The sequence below is a fragment of the Entelurus aequoreus genome, linkage group LG26 (genome assembly GCF_033978785.1).
Source record: "Entelurus aequoreus isolate RoL-2023_Sb linkage group LG26, RoL_Eaeq_v1.1, whole genome shotgun sequence".
Taxonomy (NCBI): domain Eukaryota; kingdom Metazoa; phylum Chordata; class Actinopteri; order Syngnathiformes; family Syngnathidae; genus Entelurus; species Entelurus aequoreus.
In genome coordinates, this window is record NC_084756.1 from 39,428,093 (window position 1) to 39,444,272 (window position 16,180).

The 16,180-nt window shown below is 38.5% G+C and overlaps 1 protein-coding gene across 2 annotated transcripts in view; it reads left to right on the forward strand.

Annotated features, from left to right (window-relative positions):
• LOC133643443 (ras-related protein Rap-1A-like) overlaps positions 1-12,177 on the forward strand; it is a 47,264-nt gene extending 35,087 nt beyond the window's left edge. Inside the window, exons 6-8 of one of the 2 annotated variants that reach the window (XM_062038021.1) lie at positions 6,628-6,771; positions 8,200-8,332; positions 11,135-12,176. In XM_062038021.1, coding sequence (XP_061894005.1) covers positions 6,628-6,771; positions 8,200-8,289 — 234 coding nt within the window. In that variant the 3' untranslated portion in view covers positions 8,290-8,332; positions 11,135-12,176. Of the gene's footprint in view, positions 1-6,627; positions 6,772-8,199; positions 8,333-11,134 lie in introns of both variants that reach the window. The other variant, XM_062038022.1, reaches the window with a different exon arrangement.
• Positions 12,178-16,180: the final 4,003 nt, after the last annotated feature.

Below are 16,180 nucleotides of genomic sequence, written 5' to 3' on the forward strand. Positions count from 1 at the left end.
ATTGTTTTGATTCCACATCATGTTTAAAAGGCTCAGAGACCAGAGAGTACATAGATTATAGTGCCCCTCCCACCTTCTGCTTCCATGTTCTCAGCCGCCTACATTGTTCAGTTTCTATGGAGACCATTCATCTCCAAAATCCGGGCATTTTCGGCAGAGCAATTACACATTTGTATTAGCTTAACACAATGGAGGCGGTGTTCCACTCCACTAGTGTGTGCGTGTGTGTGTGTGTACAAAAACAATGAGAGGGCACATAGTGCATGCCCGGAGTGAATTGGTTCGATCCCTGTTAAAACGCCAAAGCTCTAATGAGTACAGTAATTGTTATCAAAAGACATTTAGCAGATGATCTCATTATTGTTAGTCTTCCCACTCTTTGGTATGTGTGCAACACAGTGAGGCCCTTTTTAGAATAAATCCGTTTTTCTGGTACTGCAGATATCACGTCAGCAGGATCAAGGATGCCCTTTTTTGGACATCCTTGCAGGGGAACTAATGTCACTCGTTTTTTTCTGTTTCTTTCCTCCACCTCTATAAAATCATACTTTGTGGTTAACAATGTTCCTCTCTGTCCAACTTGTACTTTTATTTTCAGCTAGTCCTTGTTTCAATGTTTCCCCCTTCTCCTGCTACACTCCATGGCCACTGTGGTCTGGCACTCTTGTGTGAATGATTGGACCGTAGAGCAGGATGTGCAAAGGAAGTCTGAGTTCAATAAAGCCACACTTTGCTATGAGGTTGTGGTGTATTCATATTTTTTTTAATTATAAGTAGTCCCTGTGGTTAGGGAGCCATGGTCGGCCTTAGGCTTGCTCTGATTGCAAGATTTAAGGTGAGGAGTTGATAGGCTCTCACAAGAGTTTCCTCTTCTTTTTTCTGAATGCAGTGGAACTTCAAAATTCTTACAATTTGGGTTTGAATCTTCCTCTAAAATGATTAAGTAAATAGATTTCCTGGCTTTTGCTGGCTACATAAAATGATGCGGACCTGGCTAGGCCATGAGTTTGATACCTGGGATCTAAGGATACATTGTTTAGCTGTGGCTATGTAAGTGCACCAGTGTTAGCAAAGAGCAAAGGTGATGATTCAAGATTCTTTCTTTTTCAATTCAGCGTGTTTTCAAGACACACAGAGCATCAAAATTACGTTTTCCTTTCTCTACGGTGTTATCACTACATAGTTAGTATACAACAATAACCAATATGACAGTGCATTTAAAGTATGTATAATATGTGAACAGAAAACAACTGCAAACACTGCCAATATGCAAAACATATGAAGTGGAAAATGTCAGATATGAGGTAGGATTAATTTATAATTCTAAGGCATAATGTACATGTTGCCAATGAATGTAGCCCACAGTGTCCAGTTTATCGGGGCAGAGGACGGTGAGAAAAGGGGTTTGTTTGAGGGTCATACGATGACCAGGTGGGCGTAGTCAAAATTTATAGTTGTGGTGGGAGTAAGGCTAAGAGAGTGTTTAGCATACTGACAGCCTGATGGATGAAACTGTCCCTCAGCCTGCTGGTCCTTGCTTGCATGCTCCTTACCCCGGATTTCCACTAGATGCAGAACGGTATCGCCATGGCAGTTGACGTTTTCCGTTTATATTCAAGTCAGAGTGTAAGTTTCCACTGTGTGTGGACTATATGCGAACAGCACCGCCATGCTAGTGCTGTATGGCATCTCTGGCTAAATATACACAGAGGTTCTATATTTGCCAGACATGGCAACATGGCAGATCAATTTAGCTTAAATCTACTTGTGTTGGACACGGAGTCGTGCACAAACACAAAGTAAATTACCCGGTTTACTTTCAAAATAAATTTTTCGTATTTTACACTTTAAAACGTCCTAATTGTGGCTCTGAAGTCAATTTGTAAAGCTTTTCCGAAATAATTTCATCTCGTTAACACAAATGGATAGGGACATGCTAATTCTGGCGGTCCAAAATCAAAGAACCATATTACAGGCATATCCTGGTGTCTTTTGGCAAATACCAGCTGATACAGGGGCCGGGGAAGCAGGGGAGTTGTTCGCTGGATTTGAATAAGATGTGTGTGTGTACGTGTGTACAAAGCTGATTGCCAGGGATGATGTTACTGCTGTGTTGTTTGCTTGCGACAAAGACACAAATAAAGTTGTCTTTCTTCAAGGTAAAACTGTCATCTTTTTGACAAGACAAGTCTGTCTGTGCGTATTGATGGACGGCAAAACTCGAGACGTACCGCTGTATTGCCAATCAGCAGCCGTTGCGTGCAGTATCTCGAATGGCAGGACGCTCATTTGCTTCTGCTCTTAAGGAAGGATAGAATAAACTGTTTGTGGTTTGCTTTTATAACAACTCCCTTTAATTGATTACGCACGGATTCGCGAGATCTTGATAAAATCGGCGCTATTTTGCTGCACGGGGCAGCTGCAACAGTGCACATCAAAACAGTGGTGGGGATTGGTGGATGGCGTAAACGTTCCATGGTTGCGCCGTTCAGCAGCCGTTACGCATCCAGTGGAAAGCCGGGATTAGCCTCCTTCCAGGTGGCAGGGGACTGAAGAGTCAGGCGTGTGTTGTAAATGTCTTGGAGGGAGAGGAGAGAGGTGCCAACGGTCTTCATGGCTGCTTTCACTATGCACTGCAGGGTCGTTTTCCCGGAAGCGGTGCAGCCTCCGTACCGCACAGTGATGCAGCTTGATAGGAGGCTCTCTGTGGTGCTACGGTCGAAAGAGCGCATTATGGGGACTGGGGCTTTGGCTTCCCTGATATTGCGAAATAAATAAAGCTAGGCATTCTTGGCCACTGATACGGTGTTGGGGTTCCAGTAGAGGTCCTCGGTAATATGCGTGCCCATGAACTTTGTGCTGCTCACTTTTCCACAGCGTGATAGTTACTAGAGTTTGCTTGGTGTTGACTCTCCTGAAGTCCACCTCAATCTCTTTTGTCTTCGCCTCGTTGAGAGGGAGATTTCAGTCGCTGCGCCACATGGCCTAAGAACCATAGAACCGGAAATGAGATTGGTTGTGATTTTTAGGGAAGTGATACACCGGTCGCTGTCTGGCTGCTCAGTCGGGCTGCAACTAACAACTTGTTTGTTGATTGTCGACAAGTCATTGACTATCTTGACGATTATTGGACTAATCGGATTATGAAATGTAGACAAATTCCCCCTAGTAGCCATCGTCTTTTAAATTCAGCTTCAGATTTTTAGGCATGCACTTACTAACAATAAAGGTGACCATCTCATTCAGAAATATTTTTTTATACTCAACTGTTCTGTTTAGTATAGTTTTTTTTATAACGGCATAATATTGAATTATCATTTGGCTAAAATAATGGTGAAATCTATTTTTCACACGTCATCTCACTGTTGCTGGCCAGCCGGGTAACAAACTATCTTACTGAGGAAAGTTGCAGACCACATGGTCGACGAGCATTCACTTTGAATGCTCCCGCATCACAGATGTACTGCCATTAAAAGCAATGTCTGCCTTGATGTGTTAAATGTTGCCATACTTTCGATATATTTACCCGTGGTGTTGTTGCCAATCGTCACAGCCATTTTTCTCTTTCTGTTGGTCACAGATCGCGCTAACTTGCTTATGTTTGTTTCCCTCTGTAAAAACATTGGTGATGACAGCACCAACTATTATTGACAAATGAATTTGTTGGCGTCAAATTTCATTGTGGATTTTTGTCGACAATGTTAATGAATCATTGCTCGGTACAATATATTATTGACAAATGAATTTGTTGGCGTCAAATTTCATTGTGGATTTTTGTCGACAATGTTAATGAATCATTGCTCGTTACAACATGGCTAAAGAGTCAACAATATTAGTAATATAAAACTTTGCAGAATTTGTTAGAGGGTAATCTGCACGTCTGTCCCAAAGTTGAGTGTGTGTGCAGGATTTATTGTTTTTACAGTGGCTGACGTCTTTTTACACTAGTATGCCAGTTAAGATACAAGTTGTATCTTAAATGTTTAAGGTTTGGCAGCATGAATTTGTGGTAAAAACCTGATTTTAAGCTTTTACTATTCTACAGTAACTGTTTTTCTGTCCACTTTGTCACATCCAGTCTCAGCCCCATTGGTGAGTCAAACCTTTTTTTTAACCCTGCTCTGGCCTTGACATCTGTTTAACTTTTCCCCCTCGACAAGGAATACTCTTCGACTGTTTTCTTTTTCATCAGCATTCGTATTTGCAGAATGCTTTTAAAGGTCCTTGAGGATCTGGAGTGCACCTTCCCGGCTGCCGCTGCTGCAGCTGTTTTCACTCTTCACACGCCATTAAAGGGCCAAGGTGGCAAAATGTACATTAATATGGCTAAGTTCAGTTACAAGTCTTCAATGGGCGTCCTTGGGAGGTTTTGGTGGTGCTGCGTTGAAGCGTGGAGTTTTTTGGGCATATTGTTTTGAGGTTAGAAAACCGACATGCTCGTGGAGGGCCCTCAATCCAACCAGATTTCTACAGCACTCAGTTACCAGACTTTTAATGACTCCATGATGAGCACATTGTGGGCAAATTAAACTAAGCGAGCAGCCAGCAGTGCATCAACAGCTGACTTCCCGAGCTTTCTTCCACATGTCGTCACTTTTCCGGACCATATCTGTCTGCTTCGTGTGTTTAGGATGGCAAGTCTGTGTGACTCACTGCTGTTGTCTGTTCAATCAGGTCGCGGTTCCCCTGAAATCCAATCTTTCGAATATGCCACTGTGGTGCTACAGGATAGGACCTGTAGCATGTAAGAACGTCGTGGTCTTGCAGTGGGCTGCTGACTCTTAACATTTTTCCTTCTCAGCACAAGCTCCATCCTTCCACTCCTCTCACTATCCGTTTATCGCAGCTTGGCTCAAAGTTTGTGTTAGCAGGGCATACCACGGTTCTCCCAGAGACCCCCTGGGAGAAATGTGGTTGGGCAGTCCAGTCCGAGCGGCTTGTTTGGATATCAAACATCAAGCAGCAACCTCTGTGGTGGAGTTAATACAAACATCCCAGTTTCCTGTCGCCTGCCCTGCAGCCAGAAGGGAAAACGGATAATATACCCTGGTGGATTTTGTCCTACACCTCCTTTACATTTTCTTGCAAATTCCCTCTAAAGAGGAGGAGCTGCAGCAAGCTAGCACATGTCTGGATGATCCCACATGTCTTGTAAATATCCAGTTTTTCCGGATTGCAGGGAGCAAAGGCAGGAATCCCCTTGCAGGGATGTACTTTTCACAAGCCCACCACAAAATATGTATTACTGGTGCTTATTAGGGGATGTTTCAATATTTTCAAGCACTGTCATTTAGATACACACAGTCCCACACTGCTGTGTATGGCACAGGGTGTCCATATCATAGAATCCAGCTGCAATTTTTGCAAACATTCAGGAAGGAAAGCGATGTTATCCCGGGACCTGGGGCGGGGTCCCACCATGACTTCCTGCGGGCAGGCGAGCTCTTCAGATAGCCGCTCAGGAAACAGCAGGCAGGATGAGACGCATCCAGACACCCCGACAGAGCTCATGTTGTAGGCTCTTTTTTTTTTAGAGTTCTGTTTATTCCAGGAAATCATAACAGTGGGTACAAAAGGAGAAGTGGGCGTTTTTCTGAAACCTTCTTCACTCGCCTGGCTAGAAGTGACAATTCTGTAAGAACGCATCAAGTAGCAGCCATCATGTATGCCATCATTATGTAACCTAAATGAGCTGAATGCCTTCCCGGAGGGGATGGATTGATCCATTTGGGTTGTCCTTGTGGCTGTCATGTTGAAGCTTTACCAATATACTGTAACCGTTCATCTCAATTGGTCGAATTGCGCAACATTTTCTCATTGGCTTGTGCTGCTGTGCCTAATAAAGTGGGATGTTTATGTACTTAAACTGCAAATAGGATGTGGTGTATCTTGGAGAAGACAACCGTTCCGTTTTTACTTTAGTGAGGATTAGTAGTGCATGAGAGAGTGGAAAGGCAAAGCTCCCTTTGACCACATATTCATTACATACTAAATTAAGTACAGGTATATTGCACAACACGAGAGTGACACAACACATTTTTTAATTGCGCAAAGGCACACACTGCTCAGCCATCATTAATACAGCTGATGCGTTTATTAACACGCATGAGTTTCACACTAAAAGCTGAGTAGCGCAGCCAACATTTTAAGATGCACACTGAGGTAGATAAAGCTGTTGTATGTCGATCACTCATGATACTTCAAATCAGCTACTGCCATCTTGTAGAGTTCATAAAAAGTATTGGGTTTCAGGGGGTTTCCTACTTCCACACCTGCATATGCATACTTTATTTACTAGAAGCATTAATTGTGTCTTACCAAATGTGTTACTGCTCGACTTTCAGGATGCAGAAAGACTAATATTTGAAGGACAAGGATGCCATCTGAATATGCATGCCAGTGGGCCACCTGTTGTTTTAATTATCAACATAACTATGTTTTTGTACAGTCACTACAAATGTAATCTATGCAAGTCAATGATAGCAGTCAAAAGGAAGAACATCTTCCACCGTCTCCTTGTCAGTTAACCTTTTTTAAAGTAGTTTAGTTTTAACTCTCCATAAAGTAACATTTTTGCATTCATGTTTTTGTATACGTACTAAATGTTATGTGACGTTGTTTCCTCAGGTCCCGATGATCCTGGTGGGCAACAAGTGCGACTTGGAGGATGAGCGCGTGGTGGGCAAGGAGCAGGGCCAGAACCTGGCCAGACAGTGGAATCACTGTGCCTTTTTAGAGTCCTCTGCTAAGTCAAAGATCAACGTCCTCGATGTGCGTTAATAACACACTTCATTTCATTCCAATGATGTTCATTTTTATGTGTGGAAGCTAACTTTTCTACCCTTGAACCGCTGCAGCCACAAGGGTAAAAATGTGTCAACACCTGCTGGTAATTTTGCAATTTTGAATGCCAACAGAACAATTAACAAAAAAAAACCAAAATGCTCCAACTTATAGGGGAACTGCACTTTTTTTTTTAAATTGTGCATATCATTCACTATCATTATGAAAGACAAGAAGACAAAAGGTTTTTTTTTTGTTGTTGCTTTTTAACATATAAAAATCGTCTCGTTCTGAGTGGCTAGCAATGCAGCTAATGGGAGCAAAAATGTCAACAATACTTTCGTAACCTGTATAATAACCAAACTGTAGCAACATTGTTATTGTAAGAGCGAACACTGAGGAACTCTTTTTCTATCGACGTAACACATCGGTATTAGCCGTAGAAGCTAACTACGGAAAGGGAGAAGCTAGCGTCTACATCAGCACGAAATGTGTTTTGAGTTTGTAATGCACAACACAGTGCAATAGGACAATAACCTGTACTGACAAACACATAACAGATACTGTAATATGATTGTTAAAGTATTAGCCCAAACTCCAGAAAAAGTGCAGTTCCCCTTCAAGTTAAATAAGGCTCCGCTTTTCCAAAAATATGCTAGCTAGATATTTATATACTTACTTGTTGACATGCTATTAATTAGCATTATCGATTTTACATGGCAATTTCAACCCCTTCAAAGTTAATAAAAACTACAACTAAGATGCATGTTACAATCAGACAGCTGGTGCATAATAAGTACTATACTTACAGTATTAACACGTTTTAGGTCTTAACAGACACCAAAGGCTGTCACTGAACTGACACCCACCATAAACTATACACTACTGCCATCTAACGTCTTGGACTTGCAACTGCAAGTTTGTGTCATACTTGCAAATGAGGCTCAGAAATGTAATAAAACAACTGGACAGCAGTTATCACGATCACAATTTTTGAATGTTTCAATGAAAATTTTGATTTTTATCATCAAAAACAACACATACCAAAGTACCGGTATGGATTCCCAGGTAACGGGAATCAGTTAAAATGTTAACGTTACCAATCCCTACTGACAAGCACGTGAATACAAAAATATGGCCGTCACCAAGCAAAATGTCTGCAGGGCCAAGGACTGGACTGACTTATTGTCCATTTATCATTCTGTAATGATTGTACATTTTCCTGAGGGAACTCTCCTGAAGGAATCAATAAAGTACTATCTATCTAAACCTATGAGGACATCTGTATGACATGCAGGCTAGCATTTAACTGCATGATTGGGTGCCACAAATTTAATTTAATTAAAAAATATATCAATTGTTGAGCTTTGGATTTTCTCCATGTGCTTTTCACTTTTTTCAATTTCTTTCTCTCAGATCTTCTATGACCTGGTCAGACAGATAAATAGGAAAACGCCAGTGGAAAAGAAAAAGGCAAAAAAGAAATCCAACTGTGTGCTGCTTTAAAGACGCTCCCTTTCCTCCAGCCCCTGCAGCAGCTCTGAGCCAGGTGTGTGTCCTTGTTGTGGTTTTTGCCCTAAATCTCACAAACGTCACATTCATCAGTTTTAATGATGATGTCCTGGTTTACAACATTCACAAGTTACATGCACTATTTCATTGCTGCAACCATGTTTTTCTCTGTGAAAGGGCTCCCTCTCCAGGCAGCAATGGGTACAACATGTACTGTCATAGACCCTGTTGATGTAGAAGCTGATAGTGTAGTTTCTTAATCTAAACAGGGGAAAACTGTTTAAAAATAAGCTTGATTAAAATGGGGTCTGTCCCTCTTTTAAAAAGTGGTAGTCGTGATGTCAAATGCATCTGGATCCTGACTCAACCTTCAAAAGTGTCAATCGCTTCCATTTGCATGCATTTTGGCATCTGGATGACACAATGAGTAACTGCAAAGGCTGGATTCAAATGAGGAGTCACAGATTCCTGCCACTGACTCCTATGAGGAAATCCTCACTTGTCCTCAGCTCGTTTGCTCAAACTTCCCAACTTCCCCTCCCTTCATGTAAGTGGGCGGAGCATGAAAGCCAGACTTTTTGATATTAACCTAGGATTAGTAAAACAGACAGTAGCATTGTGCCCGGCTCAGACAACAGGGCGGCCTCCAGCCACTCGCTCAGTTTCCCCTCTGGTCCGAATCCCCCACCGTGTGTGTGTGTGTGTGTGTGTGTGAGAGAGAGTTCACACGCTGGCCAGGCCAGGCGACCTGACACTAATGGGATTACGTCCTAACTGTGCCGGCGCTCACACACTGCACCTTCACCCCAAAAGAAGGCCAGACAGAAGGTTACATGTTCATGGTCATGTTGATGCCACTGCAGAGCAGGAGTTTGTAGTGTACACACAATATTGCATCATCAGTGTGTCACTTATGTCCTCGTTCCCAGGGCACCGTGACCTCTAGTCTCCAGTTTGACAGCTCACATTAAACATGAGGAATCATGCACGCACCCTAGAAACTCAGCCAAAACTAACTTTTTGTTTTTATAAGCTTGTTTTTTGGTATCACACATCACAATGTGCACATTTAACCTCATACTTATTGTTTTGAAACATGTTTTATGCAGTCCTTTGCTTTCCATTACAATCTTCAAAGCCTCTATCTGGATAAAATGGCTCTATGGTCAGTAGTCATAGCGCCACCTGTTGCTTTAGCATGCAAAGATGTTTGTTTAAAATGTATATTCAATAAATGTATTAGGATCGCACAGAAAATGAGTATTGTCAGAGTAAAGTTTTTAGAAATACAAAACAATGTTTAACCCAAATAAAGTTCAATTTTTACAACGGTAAAATTAATCATACGTATTTTTTTCCCCCAAAGATTAAACTATTACTGTGTTAAGTGTCATTTTACCAGAGTACATTTGCAATGTTCTAAGAATAAACATATACAATTAAATTTTATTATTATAGATTATAAATGGAATTATTATAAATGGAATTATTATTGAATTAAATACATTTAATTATAAATTATAAATGTATATACTTTCTAAAATCATCTATTTATTGATAAACTGAAAACTACCAACAAAATCTAGAAACTACGAACGTTACTATTTTTACAATTTTAATCTATTCGAAAGATGTCTAATTTGCATTTTTCACAAGTTTTTTTTATTTATCCATTTAAGTTATCTATTTATGTATTTATATATTATTTTAAATTTGTCTATCTACAAACTACTACCAACAACATCTACAAACTATCAGTATTACCATTACACGTTTGTTTTACTTGTGTAATTGGCCATGACATTGAGGGGACAAAAAGTAATAAAAAGAAAAACAATTTATTCAACTTTTTTTTGTCGCTTCTTTTTAATGTCTAAAAAGGGTAAAAATCATTTAACGTATTTTTTTATAACAAAGATTAAATTATATGTTAAAAGTTGTTGTTTTACCAAAATACATTTGCAATATTCTGAGAACAAAATAGAACAATAGTAGTTACAAAATACTATGAGAATTAAGACTAACGTGGTAAAATTCCCCAAAAAAGTATTTATATTCTATGAATGAATTTACGATAAAAATCGCGCTGTAACATATATCATGTAAAGTTATTTATAAAAAAACATTATACAAGAGTTAAGTTGAAAAATTGCAGAACAATTTTTGGGGATCATTTATCTAAACTTAAAGATGCAAGAAACTAGCAGAAATTAAATGCCTAAAATAAAAGCAAGTCATAATTTTATTTAAAAAAATAAAATCTTAAAATTATTATAAAATAGGGAATAGAAAGTAAATTGTCATCATAAAAAGTCAGATATACATAATACATAAATATATACAACATTTCATACATATGTATAAAAACAACTTAAATTCAAACAATATAGATTCATATTGTGTAATATTTATATAACATAGTTATAATTTTACCAGAGTACATTTGCTGTATTGCGATTAAGAAAACTGGTAATAAAAATACTCCTGAAATGACAAGAAGTGATAATATTACCTTAATAAGGACCATAATGAATTTGTAAATAAGTCAAAACATTGCATTTAAACAAATGTAATAATTTTACAAGATTAAAATCATTGTTACATTACACATTAGAAGTTTGTAGGCACTTCAAACATGCTGAGCCATGTCCAAATACCTTTTAAAATGATGTTACACGTGTCTGATGTTTTGGGAAGTTTTTTATATGAACTTATTAATAGGGTTATCTTGAAATATATTTTCAGTTCTTTAGTGGGTGTAGTCTGATGGAGTGGCCAGCAGAGGGTACTGTTTATTTTAAATACATGAAAACAAAAGAGCCAATGTGCTGTCTTGCAGAAATGCTGTAATGAAGAACTGTTGCCCTGATTGGAACGTGCCAGCATTCCAACAGCCCCCCCATGCCCCACCTTCCTCCATCAGCCATAAACGGTGAATCAGCTGACCGAACTGCTCCTATCAAAGACGTGGGGTGATGTACGACAGAGACAAATACAACGCTTGTGTGTGAGAGAAAGAAAGACAGTCGGCTAGAGAAGACTCAGCTCTGGCCACTGAGGACACTTCCTGTATGTATGAATGTGTGTGTGTGAGTGTGTGTGTGTGTCATGAAGGACACTTCATTTCTGCACCCAAGTAAAAAAAAAAAGCCTGTTTGACAGAATATCCATAAGGCGGCTAAACGCACGCAGCGGCCCCAACCTGGCCCCGCCCTCTTCCGTTTTCTTTCTTTGCCTCGTTCAGCAAAAAAAAGAAAGCGGAAGGAAGTGAAACATTCGATCTGATTGAGTATTTCTCATCTTTTTCAATATGTTGTATTTGACAGAAATCCTGGAAGTCAACCTATTTAGTTGTGTGATTTCTAAATGTTCTTCAAAAACGAGCATGAAAAAAATGTCCATCAGTTAATAATGTAGATGTGTGATAACCAAGTGGAAAAGTCAGATTTTTTTTTTTTTTTTGGATGGCCACAAACATGTTCACCATGTCAGTGACGATAGATGAAGATCTATAATCTAAGATCTATAATCTATTCTTTTCTCTATTCTTCCTCATGGACTTCTTCTCTGATGTGACTCCATTTTATACTAGTCACTGGGATTTCATAGCTCCCACATAATATATTCTAATGCCATTTTTTTTGCATAATGCTTCTTCAGACGAAAAAAGGGGTCTTTTATAGAAGAAATAGGGGGGGAAATAAGGAATGATTTCTATGTCTCTTGAAGCTGAAATATATTATACTAAACCAATTCGAATAATGCTTCTTGTGTTTTTCTGTCAACAATGTTCCAGCGTTTATGGATTATTAAAGTACATTTTAGTACATTTTCATGATATTGGTCAATGTATTTTTGTGAATTAAACTTTTAACCAAAGTGCCTTTGCTGTATTTATACTTGTGGCGCAGGAGATTACTGACCACACGGCGGCGCTATATAACCACGCTGCACAGTTGGGTATGAAGAGAGTATGGCCAACTAAACAGGTGCCATTTTTGCTACCCGGATGCATGCAATTTTGTCGTTTTTCCTGACGAATCAATCAAAATAATACGTCTATATACAGTACTAAACATAAATTTACAATAAAACATGCTTTTATTTTGTCAAAGTATAATTTTGCAGCCGTATTTGACGCACTCGACTGCTATATTCTTGCAGTGTTTTGTGACCGGCAGGCGGTCTTAACACACACCCGATGACACAATAAGCGTTAAAAAAAACAAAACACAGAACAACCAAATAACTGATTACTACCCTCATTCTGCCAATATCTTTATTAGCTTTGGACCAACAGTCCCGGAGATATGACTTTTGTGTGTAGTATGTCAACTGTGGTGGCTGCCTCTAATGTATGTATCACTCATTATTCCAACTGATCTTTCTGTTTCATGACATTCTAAGTCACAGGTGTCAAACTCAAGGCCCGGGGGGCAAGATCTGACCCGTCACATCATTTTGAATGGCCCGTGAAAGCTTGGAAATAATGTGCATCAATGAAGTACTTTATCTTTCTTTCTTTTTCTATTTTGACAGAAAAAAAGACATGTACTGCATGCAGTTATATATCTTTTAAACTTGATCTAATAATGCAACATATATTATGATACATTCTAAACATTTTTGTGATAAAAACATACATACACATTTTTACTTAGCCTTATGATTTCAAAGCAAGTTACCCATCAAATCGTTCACTGTAAACATGACAATATATATTTTTTAAAAACAGTACCTACCGTAAGAAAAAAGCTGTGGTACCATTTTTGCATTTACAGTAATACACTGTGAAAACAGAAACTATATTTTTCATGCAAAAAAACAAAACAAAAAACTAGCAGCTCAATCACCAGAATTTTACAGTCAAATAGTGTGACCATTTTACTGTAAATTTTATGGTTAAATTCTGCCATTTTTTTGCCCGCAAAATCCAGTTTTTTCTTCCTTACAACGTAGGTAAAATATACATTTACCATATTTTTCGGAGTATAAGTCGCTCTGGAGTATAAGTCGCACCGGCCGAAAATGCATAATAAAGAAGGAAAAAAACATACAAGTCGCACCGGAGTATAAGTCGCATTTTTTGGGGAAATTTATTTGATAAAACCCAACACCAAGAATAGACATTTGAAAGGCAATTTAAAATAAATAAAGAATAGTGAACAACAGGCTGAAATAACCAACTGAGAATGTGCCTTGTATGTTAACGTAACATATTATGGTAAGAGTCATTCAAATAACTATAACATATAGAACATGCTATACGTTTACCAAACAATCTGTCACTCCTAATCGCTAAATCCCATGAAATCTTATACGTCTAGTCTCTTACGTGAATAAGCTAAATAATATTATTTGATATTTTACGGTAAAGTGTTAATAATTTCACACATAAGTCGCTCCTGAGTATAAGTTGCACCCCCGGCCAAACTATGAAAAAAAACTGCGACTTATAGTCCGAAAAATATGGCTAATCAAATGCATAGGTAATGGTGTGACAATATCATGCGGCTAACCCCTATACATGTATGTTTCTTTTATTAATGTTACAAGCGGCCAAAACTGCAACGTGGCCCTCAATGAAAACGAGTTTAACACCCCTGTTCTAAGTGAATAAGTGTACTTTTGTACACTTACATAAATCATATTACATGTTTCTGCACAACAACTCGGAATGGTAACACTGGTGAACAGTAGAGAATAAGGGGTGAATTTTTTTTCTGTCCGGAATATTTTGCTTTATTCATTATTGACTTTTTATTTGCCACTTTATGTTGGATATTATTAACGAGATTTCCAGTTTATTTTATCATCAAGTGTGTGTCTCTCCAGTGTTGATAACGAACCTTCACTACTCATACTTGTCTTCTGCACAACAGGGCATTTTTACACGTCGAGAAACTAACGAGGAAGCGCCGCAGGCACATGGCATCAGCTCAAAGTTGGTAGCAGTCATGGCGCACTGTAGTCACGTGAGTGCCTTTTTGACCAATCAGTGAGGAGATCCCCTGAAACCAAGTTGGTCATACTCTCTTTATCACACGACTCACATGAAATCCATCTGTTATATAACATGGCGCAAGCAATGGAGAGCATTTTCACACGTATATTGTCTTTTTTTAAACACCGCTTGGATGATTATTTTCTGACATTTTATCACACACTTGGTTGCGTAACCAGTAATTTTATTTACTGCTTTGGGCAAAAAAAAATGCTGTGTTGAAGCACATAAATATGGATGATGCTCTTACAAAGATAATACTGTTTATTCTAAGCCCCTTTCACACAAAATAGGTGCCTTTTTGTGCCTTTTACACACAACTCCGCTTAGTAGAGATTACGTGCCGCCGCAAAACAAAAAAGGACCGATACCGATGTACAACATAATCCCAAATATTGGTGGCGATAATCGGTCGATTTTTGGCCAGTCTGGTGCTTATAGTCTATTTGTTGCTATTTTCTGTGTAAAAGGCGCACATGTGACTATTTCAAATATCTGTGTGAAAGAGGCTATACTGCTGCTAAAAGAGGACCTTTTACCAACCATTGTCTGTGTGAACAGCACCAAAACTGACATGAGTCATGTTTCTGTGTAAAAAGGCGCAGGTGAATAGTGTGAAGAGATTTCTCTCTTTAATTGGACTACATGTTGCCATACTGTACATGCACTGTAAAAAAAATATTAGGGTTGCACAGCATTTAAAAGTATTTTTCCACAGGAAAATACTTTAATGTGACATTAAAACAAATGACTGTATAAATTACAATATCCGTTTATTTTACAGCAATGAACTGTTATTTCACGGTAAAAATACTGTAATCATAATCCTATAATATCACAATAATTGACTAGATTTAAACTGGTTTGTTTCTTAAATGGTTCCGTTGCACTCTCTTGTACAGTAAGTGGCGGCATGTTGTTAAACCGAGAGTATTCAACTATAAAATTATATAATTGTGTCGTTACAGCATTTAGTTGCTACCTTTATTGGAATTAACCGCAAACTCACAGCTATGCAGTTGCAAATTTCAAAGTAAATTACTGTGAAGGTTACCGAGAAATTATCATCCTGTAAATTAGCTGTGAATTTACAAAATTTGACAGTGTATAGATGAAAACTCATTGTATGCACATTTTTCAAAATGAAAAAAAACTGACATAATTGGGTCAAATGGTCATTCAAAGGGTTCAAATAAAAATATACATGTTCTATATTTAATCTATTAGGTAATATGGGCAAAAAATATAACTCCCAAAAAATGTTTTATACACTTATTTTGCCTCTACTGGGCTAAAATGATTTCTCAGGATATTGCTGATAAATGAAATAATTAAAAATAATATAATTACCGTATTTTCCGCACTATAAGGCGCACCTAAAAACCTCAAATTTTCTCAAAAGCTGACAGTGCGCCTTATAATCCAGTGCACCTTATATATGGACCAATATTGAGCCACAACAGGTCTCGCAACTACGGGATGCATAACGTAACCCCAGCCTCTACTGTAGTGTCTATGCGCCTTATAATGTGGTGCGCCTTATATATGAACAAAGTTTTAAAATAGGCCATTCATTGAATGCCTTATAGTGCGGAAAATACGGTACATGAAAAAAAACCTCTTTGTAAAAGAAAAAAAAAATCATTGGGAGTAACACAACCAAAGTTATGCCCAAAAATGAATGAAAAATGTACCCTGACAGGAAGAAAAAAAGTCCCCAAATTCTCCAAAGCAGAGATTCTCAAACTGTGCTGCCTGGGCTCTATCTAGTAGTACGCCAAAGAATTACTTAAAGTACAGTGTTTTATTTTCCTATATCTAAACAGTGTTACTGTTCAAACTGTGTGTAATGTGACAGTGGCCAAAAATATTAAATATACT